Here is a 22347-nt window from a genome sequence, read left to right as displayed (position 1 = left end):
CTGGAGGCATTAGCCTGAAAAGTACTTGGTGAACCCAAGACCTGGCGATGGCTGTACTATTGCTCGTTGGCAATTCGGGCAATTTCTTCTATTCGTTCAGGGAGCATGTCTTAGACCCAGGGTCTGCCCCACATCCCTGACTGCTACAATCAGATCTAAATCTGTGGGCAGGTATTTGCATTTCTTTTTATCACAGGTATTAAAATATTTACATTATACAGAAGAGCTAATCATGAAAAGTAACAATCCCAAGCCAATCCCATCACTTTCCCCCAGGATTAAATTCATCTCTCTCCATGTGCGGGTATTTTTAAGTTTGTTGCTTTTATTGCATTATGTATAGACTTCTTTGTAGAACCTGAAGCCCTACCTACTTGGTTGCTGAGTGCTTATCCTCAGCTCAGCTCAGTGACTAGGACCTGGGTAGGGTGGCAGCAGGGCCAGCCAGGGCCATCGGCGAAATACTTTTCTCAAACACTCCCCTTTCTCTCAGCTTAATGGCAAGTTGGAAACTCCAATGATACCCAAAGAGGTTTTGAAAGACCAAAAAGTCTGCACAGAAACCTGGGGATCCAGCTCTGCAGAAATCCAGGAACGAATGTTCCAGGCAGACACAACAGCAATGTGAATACTGAGGCATGCGTTGGCGTGGGTGTTCAAGGGAGAGCAAGGGGGCCAGCGTGCGGGCCAGAAAAAGCAAGTGACTGTGCAGTGGCCAGACAGGCAAGGTGACGGCACAGACCTGCAGGGCCTTGTCGGTGCGGTAGGACATTGCTTTGCTGTGTGAGATGAGGAATCGGGGACATTGTGATGGGCTTACTCGAACCGCTGGGTGCATTTGGACCGTAGAGGGGACAACAGTGGTGCCTGCAAGGAGATGATGGTGACATGGGCAAGAATGGAAGCAGGGAAGGCGGTGAGGCGTGCGGATTCTCGTAGAACCGATCACATCCCTTGACGGATTTGCTACGAGGTATGAAAAAAGCACAGAGCCAATGATGAGCCCTGAGGTTTTTAGCCAGAGTCTCTGGAAGGGTTTTACAGCTTTAATGGGGCACAGGCAGGTTTTAGGGTGAGGATTGGGAGTTTGGTCTGGAACATGTTGATTGCAGGACGCCTTTTAGACATACAGGTGAAGCTCCAGGGGAGGCAAAGAGGCTGGATTCAGGGAGGAAGTCTTGGCTAGAGAAACAGAACTGATCATCAATAGCATACAGATATATTTAAAGCCATGAGACTGAAAGACAGCCAAAGAATGAGTGTAGAGAGAGATGAGAAGAGGCCCAAGGGCTGGGTGTTGGGCCCTTGGAGATTTGGAGGTTGGGAAGAGATGGGGGGTGGGGGGAGGCAGCCCAGTCACTGGAGAGGCAGGAGTGGAGTCAGCAGAGAGAGGGGTCCTGGGAGCCAAATGACAGTCAGGCTTCACCGGGGAGGAAGGGCTGTGTCAAATGTTGCAGATGGGTCCGCGAAGATGAGGACTGGATTTGACCGCTGGGTCTGGCAAAATGGAGGTCATGATGACCTTGGGAATAGTTTCTAAAGAACCGTGATGGCGAGTGAAGGGGGTTCAACAGAGAACGGGGGTGGGGTGGAGTGGGAAAGAAGGATTGTGGGTGTGAGCCAGCACAGCTCTTTCGTAGGGTTGACTGGAAGGTGGAGCAGAGAAGCGGGCCCCATGGGAGACGTGAGGTTGCGGGGGTGGAGGGGGGGTGCCCTTTAAGCGGGGAGAGGTAACCGCGTGCTCATGCGCTGATGGGAATGGTCTCCCAAAGCGAAACACTGAGGAGAGAGAGAGCCCCTGCAGAAAGTCCTTGAGTCTTGGAGGGCTGGGTTTAGCCCCGAAGGGAGTGAGGGTCGAAGCGAGGCCAGTTTGCAAGGCTGCGAATTTTCCCCCGAGCCCGAGTACCGGGTGGGCGTAGGCGCGGAGCAGGGGAGCAGCGGGTACCCCCTTGAGCTTTGTCCAAGTGCACAGTAGGGAGCAAGAGAGGGGCAAGGGGGTCGAGGAGGGATGCAGGAGGCGATTAAAACGAGGCCCATGACATTTATTTTATAAAAGCTTTATTGATGAGAATACCTGACACCCAATAAACTGTACGCATTTAAAGTAGATAATTTGAAAAGTCTGGCCCAGGTATACATCTGTAAAACCATCCCCGCAATCCAGATAGGATCCTATCCGCCACCTTACAAGCCCCTTTCTCACTCTTGGTGACTCCTTCCTCTCACTTCCCGCCCCCAGTGCCCATGCAGTCACTCCTTCCTGCCACGGAAGATTATTTTGCATTTATTATATTCCATACAAATGGAATCACTGTCTATAAATGGAATCATTCCCTTTTTTGGTCTGGATTCTTTCATTCAGGCTAATCACACTGAGGGTTTTGTTTTTTTTTTTAATGTTTTCATTTATTTTTGAGAGGGAGAGAAACAGAGCACAAGCTGGGGAGGGGCAGAGAGAGAGGGAGACACAGAATCCAAAGCAGGCTCCGGGCTCTGAGCTGTCAGCACAGAGCCTGACTCGGGGCTCGAACCCACAGGCAGTGAGATCATGACCTGAGCCGAAGTTGGACGCTTAACGGACTGAGCCACCCAGGCGCCCCGGGGATTACTGACATTTAATGACACACTAGACCTGCTCTGCTAACACTCCTAACATTTGACTGGAGGAAAGAGTCTGTGAAGCACCTACTAGGGTATTTCAACACATGCGATTCCTTAAAAAGCGTGGTCCCAGCCCTGAGTCAGGGCTCTTTTGCCAGTTCTGCGCCGTCGCCGCGCCTTTGCCCGTGGTTTCCCTGCTTGCTCATCCTCTCGGGTCTGCACATCGCATTTAGTCAGGAGCGGGCAGTTAGGATCGTGTGAAGTAAAGAACCAATACAGAATGCCTGGTGGGTCAAACAAAAGCCAGGCAGGACAGAAAGCGGCTGAAACTACATAAATGAGGAGGTGATCGCGACTCTCTGGGCCCTGCCGGTCCCAGTCCGAGGAGGAATGAGGGGAAGAGGTCTGGGCTTCCTCTTCTCGCCTCACCGCACCCCTGCCCAGCCTTTGAAACCCCGAGCGCTCAGAGGACACCCACCTTGTGATAAAGGTTCATCTTTTAAAAAAGGTGAAGTCCTCGCGCTGCCATAGATATAAAAGGAATGTGTGTTAAAAATCCCCTTTTTCTCACGGTTGCACAAAAGGACGAGCAGTAAGGTGTTACAACCAGGTCCAAGGGGAGCCCAGAGGACACACACATTTAGGTGGCAGGAAAATTGAAACGCACCCGCGCCCGGAACAGACTGTCTCCAGAGGTGGAGGAGGGCCGTCCGTCCACCGGACAGAATCGATTTGTGTGCCTGCCATCTTCGAGAAGTATTTGTGTTGCTGTCGGTTTTCTACAAGTTCACCTTGGTCTCTACAGAGTTGTCAAAGCCTGTCAGGTATCTGGAGAACCGGGGCTGCCTGTGTCGTTCAAATCAGATGGCCTTGAAAGATCAGCATGTTCTTTTCGCCCTGCGTTAAAAAAAAAAACAGAACGAAAACAAAAAACTTGGGCTAGCGTCACATAATATCCAAGGAAATTGTAATTAATCAAATGCATAGGTAAACGTGGTAGAAATTTTGGGCAAGATTTCCATGCCACCCACGTTGTCTACTTTTTAAGTCAGAGTTGCTAATTCCCGTCTCTGAGGGTTTAAGGTCCCCCTATGTTCCCGCAGCAGAGGAAATGAGGGAGGAGGCTCAGCTGGGAGGGCTGAGGGTTGGGTGGGTGCTTAAGTCCCCCTAGGCTGGGGGCTGGGGGCTGGGGGCTGGGGCCGAGGGGCCTGGGGAGGGACTGTGCCGGCTCCAGGCTGACCTGCCCGCTGCTCCAGGGAGGTGAGGGCGGTTCCCCAGGAGAGTGACTGTGGCTTCTGCTGCCCGTCTAGGATAAAGGAAGAGTGGAATTTCGTGGCCGAGTGCAGGAGGAAAGGCATCCCCCAGGCTGCGTACTGCAAGAATGGCTTCGTAGACACCAGCGTGAGGCTTCTGGAAAAGATCGAAAGGAACTCTCTCACCAGGCAGAGTTTACTTTCCAAGGAGAGAGACAAACGGAGGAGTGCGTTTGTGTTTGAACTTTCGGGGGAGCAGTGGACGGTGAGTGTAGTGAGGGGATGCCCGGTGAGCGCTGCTGAGCTGAGCTCAGGGCACTGGCCTTGGCCTTGGCCCTGACCCAGAGAGCGCTCCTGCCTCTAGAGAGCTTTCCCCTGGATGGGGAGGAGGCTGTTGCCTGCTTCGAACCGAACCGGGTTTTCACATCCCTCCCTCTGTGTAAGACCCTGTCGTCCTGCGGGAGGGGGCAGCAGGATCCCCTTGGATCCCTCCGAGGCTGGCAGGGGCTGGGACCTGGGGGGGAGGGGAGGGGGGAGTGGGCCCGCCCCAGAATGGCGCAGCCTTTAAATGCTTAATCCTGCCGTCTCTCCCCCAGACGTTAAAATCACTTTGCCTTAAAAAAAATTTTTTTTAATGTTTATTTATTTTTGAGAGAGAGAGAAAATGCAGGCGGAAGAGGGTCAGAGAGAGAGGGCGACACCGAATCCGAAGCAGGCTCCAGGCTCTGAGCTGTCAGCCCAGAGCCAATCTCTGGGGCTCAAACCACGAGATCACGACCTGAGTCAGTGGCTTAGCCGCTTAGCCCACTGAGCCACCCAGGCGCTCCTGCCTTTTTTTGTTTCTGGTTTTTTGTTTTTTTTTTTTTTAAATGAACTGTGACTTTCACCGAACATTTCCCAGCGGGTGGTGGTGACTTTGCTGAAGCGTCAGGGTGTGCAGAGCAGTAAAGGAATTTCGGCAGACCCTTTAGCTGCTTTTCCTCTGAGATTCTGAGGCCAGGACAAAGATGCCTCCTTTCTTTCCTCCGGTGTTTACATTGGCTTCCTGCTCCCTCCGCCCCTGACCTGCTGCTTTGCTTGGAGAGGCACCTCCAGGGCTTGCCCTGTGATCCGAGGTTTACTCGTGGAAGCGGCACCTGCTGTGCTGTGGGCAGGTGAACCTGGGCTGTGGTCCCTTTCTGGGGGACAGGGCTCTCTGGGACCTACCCTTCATCTCTTTTTATCCCCCCAACTTCTAGCTGAAGGGGCTCTGGGCCGAGAGACTAAATTTTGGGGGGTGATCCTGGGGCCGTCCTTTATTGGCCATGTGACCTGGGGCAGTTTACCCCACATTTATATATTTTGTCTTCCCCCCAGTAAGATGGTGCTAATGCTTGTGTCGGCCCCCGCGAGGGCTGTTGCGGCGACCAAATGAGTGGATATTTTCTGACACCGATTTCTTAGCTGCACTGCCCTCTGATGCTGGGAGAGATGATCACTGTATGGCCTCTAGTGTTCTTTCTCCTGAGCCCCTATCATTGAGATCCGTGGGTACTGGGTTCTTGTCTGGATTTCTTTTCTTTTTTTTTTTTTTTAATGTTTATTTATTTTGTGAGAGAGACAGAGCAAGGAAGCGAGAGAGCAGGGAGGGGCAGAGAGAGAGAGAGAGGGAAAGAGAGAATTCCAAGTAGGCTCTGCGCTGTCAGGGCTGAGCCCGACGTGGGGCTCGAACCCACGAACCGTGAGATCGTGACCTGAGCCGAAATCAAGAGTCGGACGCTTAACCGACTGAGCCCCCCGGGCGCCCCTACACAGTCTTAAAAGTGGCTTCATGAAGTGGCTGTCGAGCTGGCGAAGGTCAGGCCTGAAGCTCTCCCGAGTGCTCTCTCGTCTTCTACATCGATGCCCCGATGTATGCGGCTTTGTGCACGCTGCCCCTCGGCCCCAACACGCTGAGGAACTTGTTGTGACTGACGTGGTTCATTTTGTTTCAGGAGCTCCCGGATTCGTTGAAGGAGCAGACACACCTGAAAGAATGGCACATTAGCAATACCCTGATTCAAATCATTCCTACCTATATCGAGCTGTTTCAAGCGATGAGAATTCTGGATCTGCCAAAAAACCAAATCTCCCATCTTCCGGCTGAAATTGGTATGTTCCCCAGCGGGAGCCTTCGGTGTTCTGGTCTGGGAAGCAGGCAGCATGGCCCTCCGGGAGTCTGCTTGGACGGGGCTGTTGCCTGTGTTCCCAGAGCCGCTGGCTTGCTTGCAGTGTCCCCTTGGGGCAGCGACGCCACCGTCCCGCCTGCGGAACTCGGCACAGGCAGACGTGGGCCAGTTGCGCAGAAGAAGCTAGAAGTGTCACGAGTGAGCAGTGCCGTGTTTGGGAGCTTTGTGTCTATTTTCTTTCAGTTTTAGAAGGACGAACGTGCAATGGCATGTTCACTGTAAACATAAACCTCAATAGTCGGTCCCGGATATTAGTCCGTTGATGAGTTTCGTGTAGCCTGGTAGGTCATTTTGATCAACATTTGATAAATTTCCATCAGTAGCTGAAAATGAAGACCGGATGATCACTACTGCTTCTCCTTCTCTTGGGGTGTGAGAGGTGAAGGTCTGCGGCTGCCTAGTTGGATGAAGGATTAAACAGAGAATAAGCAAAAAACGCTCTGATCAAGGACCAACACGCTCAGGATGAAAGACGAGCTGGCATTTAGTGAAGTGCTTAAAAAAACAAATACAAAATTATGTTTCCTGTCTCCCCCCCCCCCCCACCATTTGTACAAACGTGTTGTATCTTTGTCTTGCTTTTGCCATTAAAAAACCATAAGGGATCTACCCCATGGATGTTCATTTGTTCTGATGACAGGTTGTTTGAAGAACCTGAGAGAACTCAATGTGAGTTTCAACCATCTGAAGAGCATCCCTCCGGAGCTGGGGGACTGCGAAAATCTCGAGAAACTGGATTGTTCCGGAAATCTGGAATTAACTGAGCTCCCCTTTGAAGTAAGAAAGCAATCACGTTTGCACTATGAGTTACTTTTATTTGACTTATGACGTGGGATGATCTATAACGTGGGGAAGATGTTTTACAAGATGAAATCCATCTTTCTTATATCACAGTTTCTTGACATGTCAATCACTATACCAGCAATTGGAAGGTCCTTTAAAGTGTTCTTACACTAGACCAGGAGCTGAATTTAAGTTCGGAAAAGCCATCAAAACAAAACAAAAACAAACACTGGGGCGCCTGGGTGGCTCGGTTGGTTAAGTGTCCGACTCTTGGTTTCGCTTCATGTTACGATCTCACGGTTTGTGGGTTTGAGCCCCACATTGGGCTCTGCACTGGCAGCGTGGAGCCTGCTGGGGTTCTCTCTCTCCCTCTCTCTCTGCCCCTCCCCTGCTCACTCTCTCTGTCTCTCTCTCAAAAATAAATAAACTTAAAAGAAACAAAACAAATAAAAAGCTACACAAAACTAGGCAAAATGTCCTATTTTCACAGAGGATATTTTTATTTAATGCCTATTTAATGTAAGATTCCTGTTGTCTGTAATGCTTATCTGCAATTGTGAAATACATCAGAAATGGGAATAAAGGGGGTAAGATTTTTTTAAAGTTTATATATTCATAAAAACTTAGAGGTAACAAAAATCGTCTTACAGATAGGATTTTAAAAGTTCATTAATTGAAATCAAATGAATTAAGTTCATTACTTTTGGTCTGTATTCATTCATGATTTAACATCATATTCTGATAAAATGGAACAGCTGAAAGGGAGCAGAGTTTATTGCCAAATAAAACTCAACAGGCTTCTTATGCTGAAGGGAGATATGGATCTCATGGTAACTAACTGGTAATGAACACACCGGAAACAGTAGTGCTCATGTGGTCCTGCCAACACCCACTGATTATAGTCCTAGATGGGGTGTTATGGTCCTTGCCTGGAAACTTCTGGGTGGGAGGAAGTAGTCGCTTCTACTGTCGCCCCAGGAAATGCCCGACAGTGGTCCAGGTGAGGTGTGCCCCCCCAAGGGCGTGACCCCCTTCATAAGACTGCTCATTCCCCAAGCATCCTTAGTTTAGAAAATGGCTCTGGGCACCTGGGTGGCTCAGTCGGTTGAGCGTCCGACTTCGGCTCAGGTCATGATCTCACGGTTTGTGAGTTCGAGCCCCGCGTCGGGCTCTGTGCTGACAGCTCAGAGCCTGGAGCCTGCTTTGGGTTCTGCATCTTCCCCTCTGTCTCTGCCCTCTCCCCACTTGTGCTGTTGTCTCTCTCTCAAAAATAAATAAACATTAAAGAAGAAAGAAAGAAAGAAAGAAAGAAAGAAAGGAAGGAAGGAAGGAAGAAAGGAAGAAAGAAAGGGACCCAGTCTTCTCTCGGTTGTCCAGGCTGGAAGCAAGCCAAGTCAACTTGACCTCTGTTGCTCCCACGTCCTGTAACCACTCTGTAAATAAGTCCTGTTGAGCATGCCCTTTAGAATATATTCTGTATCTGACCCCCACCCAGCACCTTGCCACCAACACCCTAGTCCAAGCCCGTGTTGTCCGTCACCTGACCTAGCCTCCTAGACTTGCTTCTCTGTCCCTTCTCTTCGCCTCCCCGCTTGGTTGAAATATAATTCATACGGCCCCCAATTCAGCCATTGTAAGTGTACGATCCACCGAATTCACTTGTAGGATATTTTGATCTCGCCCTCGAAATTCTGTCTTGCCTCCTCTCAGTTAATCCCCATGAGCTGGCATATCAGGCAGCACCAGGCAATCACCATTTGGGTTGTTGTTTTTCACCTGGTTCACCTAAACTATATTGACACCCGCGGGAGCAAATGGTCTCTGGATATAGATTTTTTAGGCTCTTTGCTTTGAATGGGATTCCATAAATGCACAGTATTTGTTATGCTTCCCCAGTTGGCTGCGTTCTCATAGTTCACTGATTCTTCCTATCTATAACTTCGCGAATTCAGTCCTGAATGGTTCTCAGTGGCCATCGTTTTCAACTATCTGTTCAAACTGTGGTTTATTCAAGATAGATGAAAAACCATATACCTGAAGACAGGCTGCACGGTCATGTTAAAGGGAGTGTCATCTGTGAGGGCCTCTCAGCCTCACGTGTCCAACTTGTATTTACCCAATGGAAGCACACAGCACCCCAGGTTCTGATGTCTACAGACTCAGGAAACCACTGTTTGCCCGGATGCCATATCCAAATGCTAGCATTAAAAAAAAAAAATTTTATTGGTTAAAAAACTAACATTATGTTTACCATCGTGACCATTTTTATTATTTTTTAAAAATTCTCTTTCATGTTCATTTTTTACTTTTGAGGGAGAGAGAGTGAGCGAGCACAAGCAGGGGAGGGGCAGAGAGAGAGGGAGACACAGAATCCGAAGAGGCTCCAGGCTCTGAGCTGTCAGCATAGAGCCTGACGTGGGGCTGGAACCCACAAACTGTGAGATCATGACCTGAGCCAAAATCAATAGTCAGATGCTTAACCGACTGAGCCACCCAGGTGCCCCCATCGTGACCATTTTTAAGTGTATGGTTCAGTAGGGTTCAATGCCGTCACATTGTTGTGCCCTGTCTTCACGAGGATGCTTCTCTCACAAATAATTGACCTAATCCTGAATTCAAATTCAAATAGACAGCGAGTAGAATAAATGATGTATAGAAAGTTACGGGAAGGAACCGTCAGGAATTTTGAGACAAAGGTAAAGATAATGAAACTTCTGTGTTAATGCGTGTTGTATTTATTATGACTGAACGTCAGATTTTTATCTGGACAACACTGGAATTTTCAGACAAATAGAATACCTTTCAAAAGAGTTTGTGAGTGTTTTGCTTTGCCCTTGATGAAAGTAGCTGGTGGGGAATGGCTAGATCTGGGCCTTCTGTCTCCTTGCTAGTTGAATACCGCTGTGATTTTCCTTATTCTAATTTTCACAAACGTCTTACGTTATTTCCTTTAAATATCCCCAGTAATTTATTTTACAGTCCAAAAAATGCACTTTCTACATTTATCGTAAAAAGAAGAAAGACGAGAGACCGAGGATAGTTCAGTCTTGATTTTTCTGCTGATCTGATAACCTTGGCCACACAGTCAGGAAGTTCAGACTGAATCGTGGGCACCCAAAGCATCTTCTTTGACTGTCACATTCCTGTCTTCATGCTCATTTTTTTAAGGTGCTCCCCAAATCCTTTTCTGATACCTTGCACATTTTATTTTTTCAAGAGGAGGGGAGGAGGGGCAGAGAGAGGGAGAGAGAGAGAGAATCCCAAGCAGCCTCCGCACTGTCAGCGCAGAGCCCGATGTGGGGCTCAGACTCACGAACTGTGAGATCATGATCTGAGCTGAAATCAGGAGTTAGTCCCTCAACCAACTGAGACACCCAGGCGGCCCTTCACATTTCTTTTTATGAATTCAAAACAAGAGCAAAATTAGGATGTGCCCATTCAATAGGACCACTTTGGACCGTGCCTCGCTTGGGCAAATTTGGCAATATGGAATTAGGTATTATATTCAGGTAAATAGAGGCATAAACCTACTGCTTCTTTCTTCTCTACTTTTCAGTAATTCCCCCTATTGGTCCAGTTGGCTCCATATTGTGGAACCATTTTGAAAATGTATTCTGAGAGGCAGCTCAAGTTTTATTTGTGGACTCTCAGAATAAGCCAGTAAAAGGTAGCTCCTTATTATGTATTTCATAGTCACGACCTGATTTACAAAATCAAACCCAAACATGAGAGACATTTTCCTGCTTTATTCGCTGTTCATAGATTTGCATTTGAAAGAAAAAAAGTATATTTCCCAGGGCGCCTGGGTGGCTCTGTCGGTTGGGCGTCCGACTCTTGATTTCAGCTCAGGTCATGAGCTCATGGTTGTGGATTTGAATCCCGTGCTGGGCTCTGCGTAGACAGCATGGGGCTTGCTTGGGATTCTCTCTCTTTTCCTCTCTCTCTCTGCCCCTCCCCCACTCATACTTTCTCTCCCAGAATAAGTAAATAAACTGAAAAAGGTATATTCCCTTACGGATTCAGTCACCATGTTAAAAACACAGATTATGGAGATAAGACATAAATAGTAGAGATCAAAATTATATTTTTAAAAAACCCTGAAATAGTAGAGATCTCTGATCATTTGCCTTGTCCCTTTCTGAGTCTTTTTAAGATTTGTTGGAACTCCTTTGGCTGTCTTCAAGTCATTCTATTCTCGAAAGCTTGTGCTTTTTTGTTTTCTGAGATTTTGCACAGGCTGTTCCCCACCTGGAGTTGCCTTCCCTGTCTTCCCACCTGTCGAGGAACCTCAGGACCCAGTGCAAATACTCCATTCTCCATGAAATCTTTCCTGACCCCTGACCCTTACTCCACCTTGACGTTGGCATATTAGCCACTTATGTCTGTGTTACCGAACACTGCCAGTTGAAACCTTCTTCACGTTAGTTCTTGCTACATAAAAATTGCATTGCTTATTTTGGAAAGTGTGAACTCCTTGAGGGCAGCCTCTATGTGCCGTCGATCTTAGTACCCCTAGCATGGAGCACATCCGTAGGTGCTCCAAAATTCATGTTATATGGGTCTGTGTTGCGTAGATTTCTAGAGGTGCCTTTGAGAAGAAACATCACCTAAAAATTATTAGTCGAACTTCATTCTAGAAAAGTAATTAGAGTATACATGTTGTTATTCCTTTCTAGTTAAGTAACTTGAAGCAAGTGACATTCGTAGATATCGCGGCAAACAAGTTTGCCAGTGTCCCGATCTGTGTCCTGAGGATGTCTAATTTGCAGTGGTTGGATATCAGCAACAATAGCCTGACCGACCTGCCCCAAGATATAGACAGGTAGCTACTCGCGTTCTGAAGGTGAGGTGTGTATGCATTAGTTACTAACGCCTTAAACACCGTTGCCACTTTAAACATGTGTAACCCATGAATGGTCTTCAAAATCAACGCATCTTCCAAGAGTTTGTTGTTTCCGGGAGATGTGTCTGTGGGAAATAATAAGACAATTTCCAGTCTGTGTCGTACGTGTGTGTGCACATAAATGTGCATTTGAACACACCTTCTTGGTCTTGGTGAACTTTAATTTACTTCTGTCCTCAATAGAATGCTATCATTAGCTTTCTTTTATTCCACAGAAATGGAAAAGCATGCTTATTATCTATGGAATGGAAACCTATCACCCTGTGTTTTTATACATATTACCACTCTGTTCATAGTATCAGTAAGGATCATTTTTATTGGTTTCATTTACTGGTTTATTGTACCAAATCTTTCAAACGAAATTGATACGGTTAGTAAGTTTTTTCCAATTATATACTTGTATGTCATTTTTAAAAAAATAATCACACTGGGGTGCCTGGCTGGCTCAGTCAGTAGAATATGCGAGTCCTGATCTCAGGGTCGTAGTTCAAGCCCCACGTTGAGTGTAGAGCTTACTTAAAAAAAAAAAAAAATTACACTGGATCATGTAAGATTCATTCATTCATTCATTCATTCCACCAATAGTATTAGGCTCCTACATGGCTGGTCCAGAGTTTAACATGGTTTTAAATCCACAGTCTTCATTATAACAAAATAGTAATAAGTAAGTAATACTTACTACTCTAAGTATACTTGACATATATAATAATAAGTAAGCTGTTATGACACAGAGGCCAAAACTGGCTCAGTTCTGAAGGTCACTCATATGACCTTTCTGTACTCTTGGCCACCTGTAATGCATCGGTGCTTCCCAGGTTGTGAGACTAAGTGAGAATTGCTCCACTTTGAAACACAAGGGGAACTCTGTGAAATATTTGTGGGATCAGTCAAGGTTTTGCAAGTGAATGAAAGAAAAAGCTGGAGGGGGGGGTGTCACTGAGTTAGAATAAAATGGGAAAGAAGTGAAACACAGCTGGAGCGTAGTTTGCTCGTTTCCTGTTCATTCTGCGGGTTGCTTTTCCATTTCAAAGATAGGAAATATGACGGGGGAGGAATACTGTGCTTTCCAGATGTGCACAAGGCAATATGTTGCCCAAATCTGTTCGTTCTCAGCCCAGCTCCAGGGCGGGTCCTTTCCCACGCCCCGCTGACCCCGGGGAATGCGACGGCTCCTTGGAGGGATGACCGGGTGTCAGGCCCCCTCTCGGCCTCGTGCACATTGTGCAGTTTGCTTATCCCGCTGCTCTCTTTGGGTCTTCGGCTGGCAATTAAGCCAGCGAAAACTTAAAATTCACGTCACCTGGCATGACTCTATTTAAATTTTGAAGTCAGCTTATTCTCGCAGGGGTCGCCTATAGGGATTTCATACCAGAATTGATGTGTCATTTGCTTTGGTTTTTCAGCTGTGACGTCAGTCCTCGTATTTTATTGCCTTTTGCTCCTTCTCAGGCTAGAAGAGCTGCAGACCTTTATCTTGTATAAGAACAAGCTGACCTATCTTCCGTATGCCTTGCTTAACCTAAAGAAGCTGGCCTTGTTAGTCGTCAGTGGGGACCATTTGGTGGAGCTCCCCACGGCCCTGTGTGACTCGTCCACACCTTTAAAGTGAGTAGATCCCAGTAGAGACAGTCAGACACAAGGTAAGGAGTGCCTGGAGCCTGGAGCCTGGGCGCCCGCCTGTTTCAGGAACCAGGTTAGGTGGTTCTTGGGCTCTGAGGACCTGATCCCTGTTCACAGAGGTTCACAGAGGTTCCGATGCCTTTTTACAGGATTTTGAAGGTTTTGGCCACTGGCATGGGGAGGTAGAACTCAGAGGATTTCTGGGCAAATGCTACCGCTGTTTGAAGCATGACAGGGCAGTTGCCCAGGGCTCCCTGGTCTGTTGTTGAGCCTGGAGGGTCAGTGGCTTTGAATGTTTCCTGGTTGCCTCACTCTCTGGTTTCCTTAAAGGTATGTGTAAACCACCCCAAACTCAGAAAAACCATCCATGCAAATGTGACCCAAACAGATTCCAATCTGGCGTGAGACACTGAACGGTCTTTCTTACCTTGGCAGTGGACTTGAAAAGCCCCCCGCTCCACCCTCCCCTGAAGCTGACCCCAGGGCACATCCCCTCGGCTCCCGGCTGCCAGAATTTGAGGCTTTGGGGGTCCCCCCATCACCTCTCTCCTGAGCCCATTTTGACCCATTCCAGGAAGCTTTACACGAGGCCACTCCAGTGACAGTCATTTTATCACTGTGTCCAGAGTGTCCCCCTGCCTTGAGTACCAGTTGTTGGCTAAGACCATCATTCAAGGGGCTCTTTCCCAGGGGCGCCCAATTCTTCCAGTGGTAAATGCTCACTATCAGCATAAATCTTCCTCGTCTTCCAATCCTGGCAATAAGATGCATAGCAGACAGAAGTAAAGAAGTTGACAACTGCAAAGAGAGAGACTACATCCATCACTGTGTAATCACAAGATGAATGGGGTATGACATCTCCCCACTGCCCCACCATACTCTTTCCACTGGAATGGGTCCTCCCCTGTCCTTGGCTGTCCCAGGAATGTCTTCTGGACGAGAAGGGGCCCCCTGGTGAGAGGGCTGGCAGGACCCACCCTTAAGCCCCTTCCACATTCAGCCAGCTGGGAGCAGGCGTGACAGCTTCTCAACCAAGGATGCACGGGAGGGAGACTTCTGGTCAGGAGACTTCGGCTCAGGGTAAAACTGACCTGTGTGCAGGCAACTAAAGTCATGTCAAACGATAATAATTGTAGGACTTGGAAATCTCAAAGAACCGGATGGAAGCTCTTTGAATTAATAAAAGTGTAAATTTTTTTTAATGTTTATTTATTTTTGAGAGAGAGAAGCAGAGCACAAGTGGGGGAGGGACAGAGACAGAGAGGAAGACACAGAATCCGAAATAGGCTTCAGGCTCTGAACTGTCAGCACAGACTCTGACAAGGAGCTTGAACCCTTGAAGCGTGAGATCGTGACCTGAGCCGAAGTCGGACGTTCAACCGACTGAGCCCCCCAGGCGCCCCTAAAAGTTTAATTAAAAAAAACCCCTAGATATAAGTTTGCATTAAGACTTCTATAAATAACCTATAGAAAAATAGTGGAAGGGAATAATGACAGTAATAGTATTAGCCAAAAATATAAAAACCTAAAAAAGAAATCTAGACAAAATGCTAGCAAAATAGCTCTTTATAAGGAATAAACTAAAAAGTGCTCCCAAAGCCTAACGAAGAGGTCTTGAATATTTGGAAAGACATACTGTCTTTTCTGGATGAAAAGACTATAAACACATGATTTCTTCCAAAAATTATACTTAAGTGTATAATATGATCCCAACCATAACTCCAGTGGAATTTCTTTTTTTGGAACTTGAAAAGCTGATGTGAAAGTACACCTAAAAGGCAAAAAGCTAAGAACAGCAATGATAACTTTGGAAAACAAGAGTGACGGGGCAGAATTTGCCTTACTGAGAATTATGATGGGTTTAAAAGGTAAAATAACGGGGCACCTGTGTGGCTCAGTCGGGTTAAGCGTCCGACTCTTGGTTTCAGCTCAGGTCATGACCTCACAGTTTGTGAGTTCGAACCCGCATCGGGCTCCATGCTGACAACGTAGAGCCTGCTTGGGATTCTCTCTCTATCTCTCTCTGTCCCTCCCACGCTCACTCTCTCTCTCAAAATAAATAAATAAACTTAAAACAAAAAACTGGCGTGTAATAATTAAAATGAGGTCGTGTTAGGCAATGATTCGTAGGTGAATTATTAGAACAGAATAGGTAGTACTGAAATTAACCCTAGTATATGATACAGGGATTTTCATAAACCAGTGGGGAAGGTATGAGTGACTTAATACGCCATTAAGGAAGTTGGCTACTCAGGGAAAGACAAAGTCTGTTCGTCACTTTATAGTGTAAGACAGCTTACGGCACATAGCCATGTATGTGCTGTATATCGTATATAGCATGTAGGAAGACATATAGAGAAAGCCACAGATTAAATATAAAAAGAAAACTATAAAAGGAATAAGATGTTAATGATGGTAGCTTGACCATGTATTTAACACCTATCCTTCTGGAGACCCCGCTGAGATGAGGAAAATAATAAAACCTACAATCGACAACGATCAAGAAAGCGGGAGAAGGCTTTCCCAGAATGAGAGATCATAACACAACTTTGGGAGACAAACGGCAGACAGAACAGTGGTGACTGATAAAAATTGTATGGAAACCAAGTTTAGAAACCAAGTTTAGAAACCAAGAAACTGAGCCCATTTGCCCTGGAGAACTCCGAAGAAGCTCAAGGTCAGAAATTCCAGGCACGTGTTGGTGCCGCCTGAGACATGGTGCTAAAAATAAAGGAAAATCTCATGTAAACAGATGACCCCCCCCACCTTCCAATCTCCTCCTCGATTCCATCCGGCAGACCACTCACCCGCCCCCCGCAGTCTGGCCCCCTGGCCAAAAGCCTGAGGTTTCCTCTAGGGTGGCCCTGGGGGAAAGACCCCGGAGTTCTGTGTTTGGAGCCTCCCCAGGGGGAAGGCATCACCAAGCCTTCCCAGATAATTGTCCCAAGAATACAAATTTTTCAACTTTAGAATCAAACTTCAGGCAAGATGGAAAAGTTAAATACGGTTTTGGATCAGGATGCGGACAGCGTTGGTGTTAATGCAAAAGTAAAAGTCTGTGATGTCTGCGATGTGCTTTGAATGCATCAAAAAATAAGACGGCCTGACGAGTGGATGGAGGGAGGACGGCTGGGTGTGTGATAAGGCAAAAGCCATAAAATCTTACGTATGGAACCTAGGTGGTGGGTATGGGGGTGTTCACTGTAAAATTTTTTCGACCCTTTTGAACGTTGGAAAATTTTCATACTAGGATGTTGAAAAAGTGAAAGTATGGATCGTAAAAACTGGGAGGTGGGAGGGTCGGGCAACTGAAGGGAAGAGAAGGGATGCCTCCGCTTGATGTAACAACATTGAAGTATTTGTCCTGCGTAAAAGAGATTTCCGGCAGGTTAAGTAAAAATAATGATTCACAGATGAAAGAGCTTGCCTCTGGGATCTGAGAGACAGAGGCAGGGTGAGAGACTATGGCTTTCAATAAAAAGTATCCTTGTGCCTATCAAATTTTAAAATACATACAGGGGCGCTTGGGTGGCTCAGTCGACGAAGCATCTGACTCTTGATTGCAGCTCAGGTCGTGATCTCACAGTTCACGGAATCCAGGCCCTGTGTCGGGCTCTGAGCTGATGGCCTAGAGCCTTCTTGGGATTCCCTCTCTCTCCCTTTCTCTCTTTCTCTCTCTCTCTCTCTCTCTCTCTCTCTCTCTCTCTCTCTTCCCCTCTGCTCTTGTTCTCTTTGTCACTCAAAATGAATAAACAAACAGCAAAAAATAAAATACAGACAGCGATTACTTGGATAAAACATTGAAGAATGATAACCTACAGGCTTTTTTTTTTTCCTGGATAGCGAAGGGCGATAAAATTAATTCAATGAAAGAGCTTGCAAAGGAAATTACAACTTTGTTGCTCTCTCCACGTTAGACATTAAAGTTAAAAGGGAAATGAACTAAGGAATATGTATACTGAAATAGGATAGATGGGTGGCTTTATCTTCCATGTATATAGAACTCCTACAAACCAATGAGAACAGCTATCGCCCAAGCCGGCCGGGCCCACAGACCAAAGACTATTTGAGGGATTTCCTTTTTTTTTTCTTTTTATTAAAAAAAATTTTGTTTTAATGTTTATTTATTTTTGAGAGAGAGACAGTGTGTGTGTGTGCAAGTGGGGGAGGGGCAGAGAGAGAGGGAGACACAGAATCCCAAGCAAGTTCCAGGCTCCCAGCTGTCAGCACAGAGCCCGACGCGGGGCTCGAACCCACGAACGGTGAGATCATGACCTGAGCCGAAGTCAGATGCTTAACCCACTGAGCCACCCAGGTGCCCTGAGGGATTTCCTATTTTGAATTGAAATAATAACATCCCCTTTCACATCAAAACATCTTTGAAAACTGTGAAGACAGATCAAATCCCATTTTCGTTTCTTTCTTTTCCATCTTTTTCGTTGTGGGGATTTTGTCTATTGAGTGTCCTCTGTAACTTAACTCACCTCGTTTTAGAGTTTGATAACACTAGTTGGGAGTCATAGCAAACATAGTAGGACATCACCCAGTTTATTATTTAAAAAAATTTTTTTTTTCAATATATGAAGTTTAATGTCAAATTGGTTTCCATACGACACCCAGGGCTCATCCCAAAAGGTGCCCTCCTCAATACCCATCGCCCACCCTCCCCTCCCTCCCACCCCCCATCAACCCTCAGTTTGTTCTCAGTTTTTAAGAGTCTCTTATGCTTTGGCTCTCTCCCACTCTAACCTCTTTTTTTTTTTTTTTCCTTCCCCTCCCCCATGGGTTCCTGTTAAGTTTCTCAGGATCCACATAAGAGTGAAACCATATGGTATCTGTCTTTCTCTGTATGGCTTATTTCACTTAGCATCACACTCTCCAGTTCCATCCACGTTGCTACAAAGGGCCATATTTCGTGCTTTCTCATTGCCACGTAGTACTCCATTGTGTATATAAACCACAATTTCTTTATCCATTCATCAGTTGATGGACATTTAGGCTCTTTCCACAATTTGGCTATTGTTGAGAGTGCTGCTATAAACATTGGGGTACAAGTGCCCCTATGCATCAGTACTCCTGTATCCCTTGGGTAAATTCCTAGCAGTCCTATTGCTGGGTCATAGGGTAGGTCTATTTTTAATTTTTTGAGGAACCTCCACACTGTTTTCCAGAGTGGCTGCACCAATTTGCATTCCCACCAACAGTGCAAGAGGGTTCCCGTTTCTCCACATCCTCTCCAGCATCTATAGTCTCCTGATTTGTTCATTTTGGCCACTCTGACTGGCGTGAGGTGATGTCTGAGTGTGGTTTTGATTTGTATTTCCCTGATGAGGAGCGACATTGAGCATCTTTTCATGTGCCTGTTGGCCATCCGGATGTCTTCTTTAGAGAAGTGTCTATTCATGTTTTCTGCCCATTTCTTCACTGGATTATTTGTTTTTTGGGTGTGGAGTTTGGTGAACTCTTTATAGATTTTGGATACTAGCCCTTTGTCTGATAATGTCATTTGCAAATATCTTTTCCCATTCTGTTGGTTGCCTTTTAGTTTTGTTGGTTGTTTCCTTTGCTGTGCAGAAGCTTTTTATCTTCATAAGGTCCCAGTAGTTCATTTTTGCTTTTAATTCCCTTGCCTTTGGGGATGTGTCAAGTAAGAAATTGCTATGGCTGAGGTCAGAGAGGTCTTTTCCTGCTTTCTCCTCTAGGGTTTTGATAGTTTCCTGTCTCACATTCAGGTCCTTTATCCATTTTGAGTTTATTTTTGTGAATGGTGTGAGAAAGTGGTCCAGTTTCAATCTTCTGCATGTTGCTGTCCAGTTCTCCCAGCACCATTTGTTAAAGAGACTGTCTTTTTTCCATTGGATGTTCTTTCCTGCTTTGTCAAAGATTAGTTGGCCATACGTTTGTGGGTCTAGTTCTGGGGTTTCTATTCTATTCCATTGGACATCACCCAGTTTAAAGGGCCTGACTGTGAGCAAGTGTTAGCGTCTGTCTCAGGGCCTCCTGTCCACTGTCCTTTGCAGCTAAGTAGCTCTCATTTTCCCAGCAGGCCCTGAGCAGGCAGGACTGCTCCCATAATCCTGTTAGATTTTTCCACAGGGCAGCTCCACTGGTGATGGTAATATTATGTGGCCGGCTGTGACCTTCAAGGATAACCAAGAACTTGCGATTCGGTACCACAAAACTTCACTTCATGTGAGAGGAATGTTGCGGTTAAAAATGCACAGGTGAAAATGTGATACTGTCCATATTTTCTCGAATAGATTTGTAAGCCTTATGGACAATCCTATTGATAATACCCAGTGTGAAGACGGTGTGGAAGTGATGGAAAGTGAACAAGATCGTCAACACTTTGATAAAGAATTTTTGAAAGCCTATATTGAAGATCTTAAAGAAAGAGGTACGTCAATCACCTTTAAAATTCTTTTAAATGAATATACAGGATTCTGTGCGCTCATGCGACACATTTGACACGAGTCACATCGACAACACGCTAATTGGTTATTTTTCCAGGTACCCGATATCTATAGTTTCTCTAAAATACTAACATTTTCTAGTGTACTTGTCATCAACTATTTGACAGGCCAGGGAGCATACACTTCAGACTTGGCATTACTGACTGTATATGAGTTTTTAACTAAATGACATTGACAAAAGGCTATCCTAGTTAATGGGAAGGTAAGATTCCATTTCAAAGTCCATTTAAGTTCAACTTTAGAAAAGTTGGGTCTTACATAAATCAAGGTCCACTTATATATAAAAATCACAAAAGGAGAAACGCGAGGTGGCAGACTAGTACCTAGGTTGGTTTAGCTCTGGTTTTCCCACGGCTGGTGATATTACAGAGGAGCACGGGCGGTCACAGGACCTCAGGAAAGGGCGGGAAGCCTTCTCCCCAGTGGCTGTTTTCCAAAGTGTTTTCCGGAATGTCAGAAGCCCTTCTTTCTGCCACAAGCACACAAACACAGGAAAAAGGCATAAGTCACTCTTTGTTTTTCTAATCGCCACCTGCTTCCTGGGTATGGATGCCTGAGAGTTCTCTCTTACTTTTCCAGGTCCCTTGTTTTTGTGAGTTAGGTACGGACCTGCCAGAAAGATGTCCCGCAGGTGGATTTAGGGAGGAGGTGGCCCTGGCCCCCAGAGCTTTGAAAATGTGCACCTCGGTCACCCTCAGAAAATTTGCATGTGGGCTTGCTGCCTGCCCCCCACCCCCCATTCATGGACTAAAGCTGATTGATCACATGTAGCTATTCAGGGGTTTCATGACAGCACTGAAAGACACCATTTATTTGTCAAATTAAAACTTTTACCTCCGATCTATTCGGTCATCCCTAATCTTGGATGTTGAAATATTATGAGATAGGTGCGCCTGGGTGGCTTGGTCGGTTGAATGTCCAACCTCAGCTCAGGTCACGATCTCACGGTTCGTGAGTTTGAGCCCCACAATGGTCTCTCTGCTCTCAGCACAGAGCCGACTTCGGATCCTCTGTTTCCCTCTGTCTCTGCCCCTCTCCCACTTGCTCTCTCTCTCTCTCTCTCTCTCTCTCAAAAATAAACACTAAAAAATCTTTGAGAAAACCAAATATTGTGAAATAAATTAGAAATTTGTGTGAAACATGAAACAAATAGAGAACCATTTATTTTGTCAAAATTTATCTTTGGGTTGTATAATTTTCCTCTTGGGTAAACCTTCATTGTTGTATTTTGTTGATTTGTTCATAGTTGCATTTTAAAGTTATTGTTTAAAAATGCAAGAAAGAATTAGAGAACACAGGTATTTAGCTTTGGATCTGTTGGTCAGCGATAACATAATTTGCTTTTAAAATTTAACTTTAGTGTTGATAGCTTTTTTCATTTTAAGTTTTTTAATGTTTATTTATTTTTGAGAGGCAGAGTATGAGTGGGGGAGAGGCAGAGACAGAGAGAGACCTAGAATCCAAAGCAGGCTCCAGTCCTGGGCTGTCAGCACAGAGCCTGACGTGGGGCTTGAACTTATGAACCCTGAGATCAGAACCTGAGCCCGAAGTCAGACGCTTAACTAGCTGAGCCACTCAGGCTCCTCTAGTGATGATAGCTTTTGAACTCACTCATTTATTTCTAAATAATTATAATAATTCTATCCTTCATATGTTTATATTGGTTCACAGGATATTGCCAATATTCAGCTGGTTTTTACCTGTAAAAATGACAATTTCTTTGTTTTAAATTTTTTTAAAGTTTATTTTTAAGAGAGAGAGAGAGAGAGAGCGCAAGCGGGGGAGAGGCAGAGAGAGAGAGAGAGAGAAAGAGAGAGAGACAGAATCTGAAACAGGCTCTAGGCTCTGAGCTGTCAGCACAGAGTCCGATGTGGGGTTCAAACCCATGAACCGTGAGATCATGACCTGAGCTGAAGTTGGATGCTTAACTGTCCGAGCCACCCAGGCATCCCCAAAAATGACAATTTCTTAACAGTTCAACCTATATGTGGTTGGGCATATTTTTAAAGTTTGTTTTCTTTTCTTCATCGTGGTGTCTTCCCTCTTTTCTCTCCTTCCTTTTCACTCTAATGTCTGAGTCAGACCCAGAGTCCAAAGCTGTAAGGAAAAAAGGGTAGCTTTAGTGAGACATGTGACCCTCCAACGTCATGTGATTCAAGCATGATGAGGAAGTGAAACTCCTCACTGGTCCTCAAGCATTAGTGAACCTAAAAAATCACCTGCAGGCCCCGCCCTCCGAGATTTTGACTCGCCAGGTCCGGGGTAGGGCTTAGAACGTGCATTTCTAACAAGTTCCCAGGTGATGTTGATGCCTTGGGTCCGGGAGCCTCACCTGGACAGCCATTGGTCTAGACCATCCGTTGACAGAATTTGGCTGTGAAGACAGAGTGGGCAGTAACCAGTGTCAACAGCAAGACTAAGAAAAGGCATACTTCCTAAGATCCTACTTGGTTTAGGAATAGCCCCAACTTTGCTCCCAAACCATCTTCTCTTCTACCTGGTGTCCA

The 22347-nt window shown here is 46.0% G+C and overlaps 1 protein-coding gene across 2 annotated transcripts in view; it reads left to right on the top strand.

Moving 5' to 3' along the window:
* Positions 1 to 22347, top strand: part of LRRC2 (leucine rich repeat containing 2) — a 38653-nt gene that overhangs the window by 14046 nt on the left and 2260 nt on the right. Inside the window, exons 3-8 of one of the 2 annotated variants that reach the window (XM_049640331.1) lie at positions 3912 to 4119; positions 5828 to 5984; positions 6702 to 6838; positions 11521 to 11666; positions 13197 to 13352; positions 19628 to 19764. In XM_049640331.1, the coding sequence (XP_049496288.1) occupies positions 3912 to 4119; positions 5828 to 5984; positions 6702 to 6838; positions 11521 to 11666; positions 13197 to 13352; positions 19628 to 19764 (941 nt within the window). Of the gene's footprint in view, positions 1 to 3911; positions 4120 to 5827; positions 5985 to 6701; positions 6839 to 11520; positions 11667 to 13196; positions 13353 to 19627; positions 20887 to 22347 lie in introns of those variants that run through there. The other variant, XM_049640330.1, reaches the window with a different exon arrangement.

The sequence above is a fragment of the Panthera uncia genome, chromosome A2, assembly GCF_023721935.1.
Source record: "Panthera uncia isolate 11264 chromosome A2, Puncia_PCG_1.0, whole genome shotgun sequence".
NCBI classification, from domain to species: domain Eukaryota; kingdom Metazoa; phylum Chordata; class Mammalia; order Carnivora; family Felidae; genus Panthera; species Panthera uncia.
The sequence above is the reverse complement of the archived record's forward strand: the minus strand, read 5'-3'. Positions and strand labels throughout refer to the sequence as shown.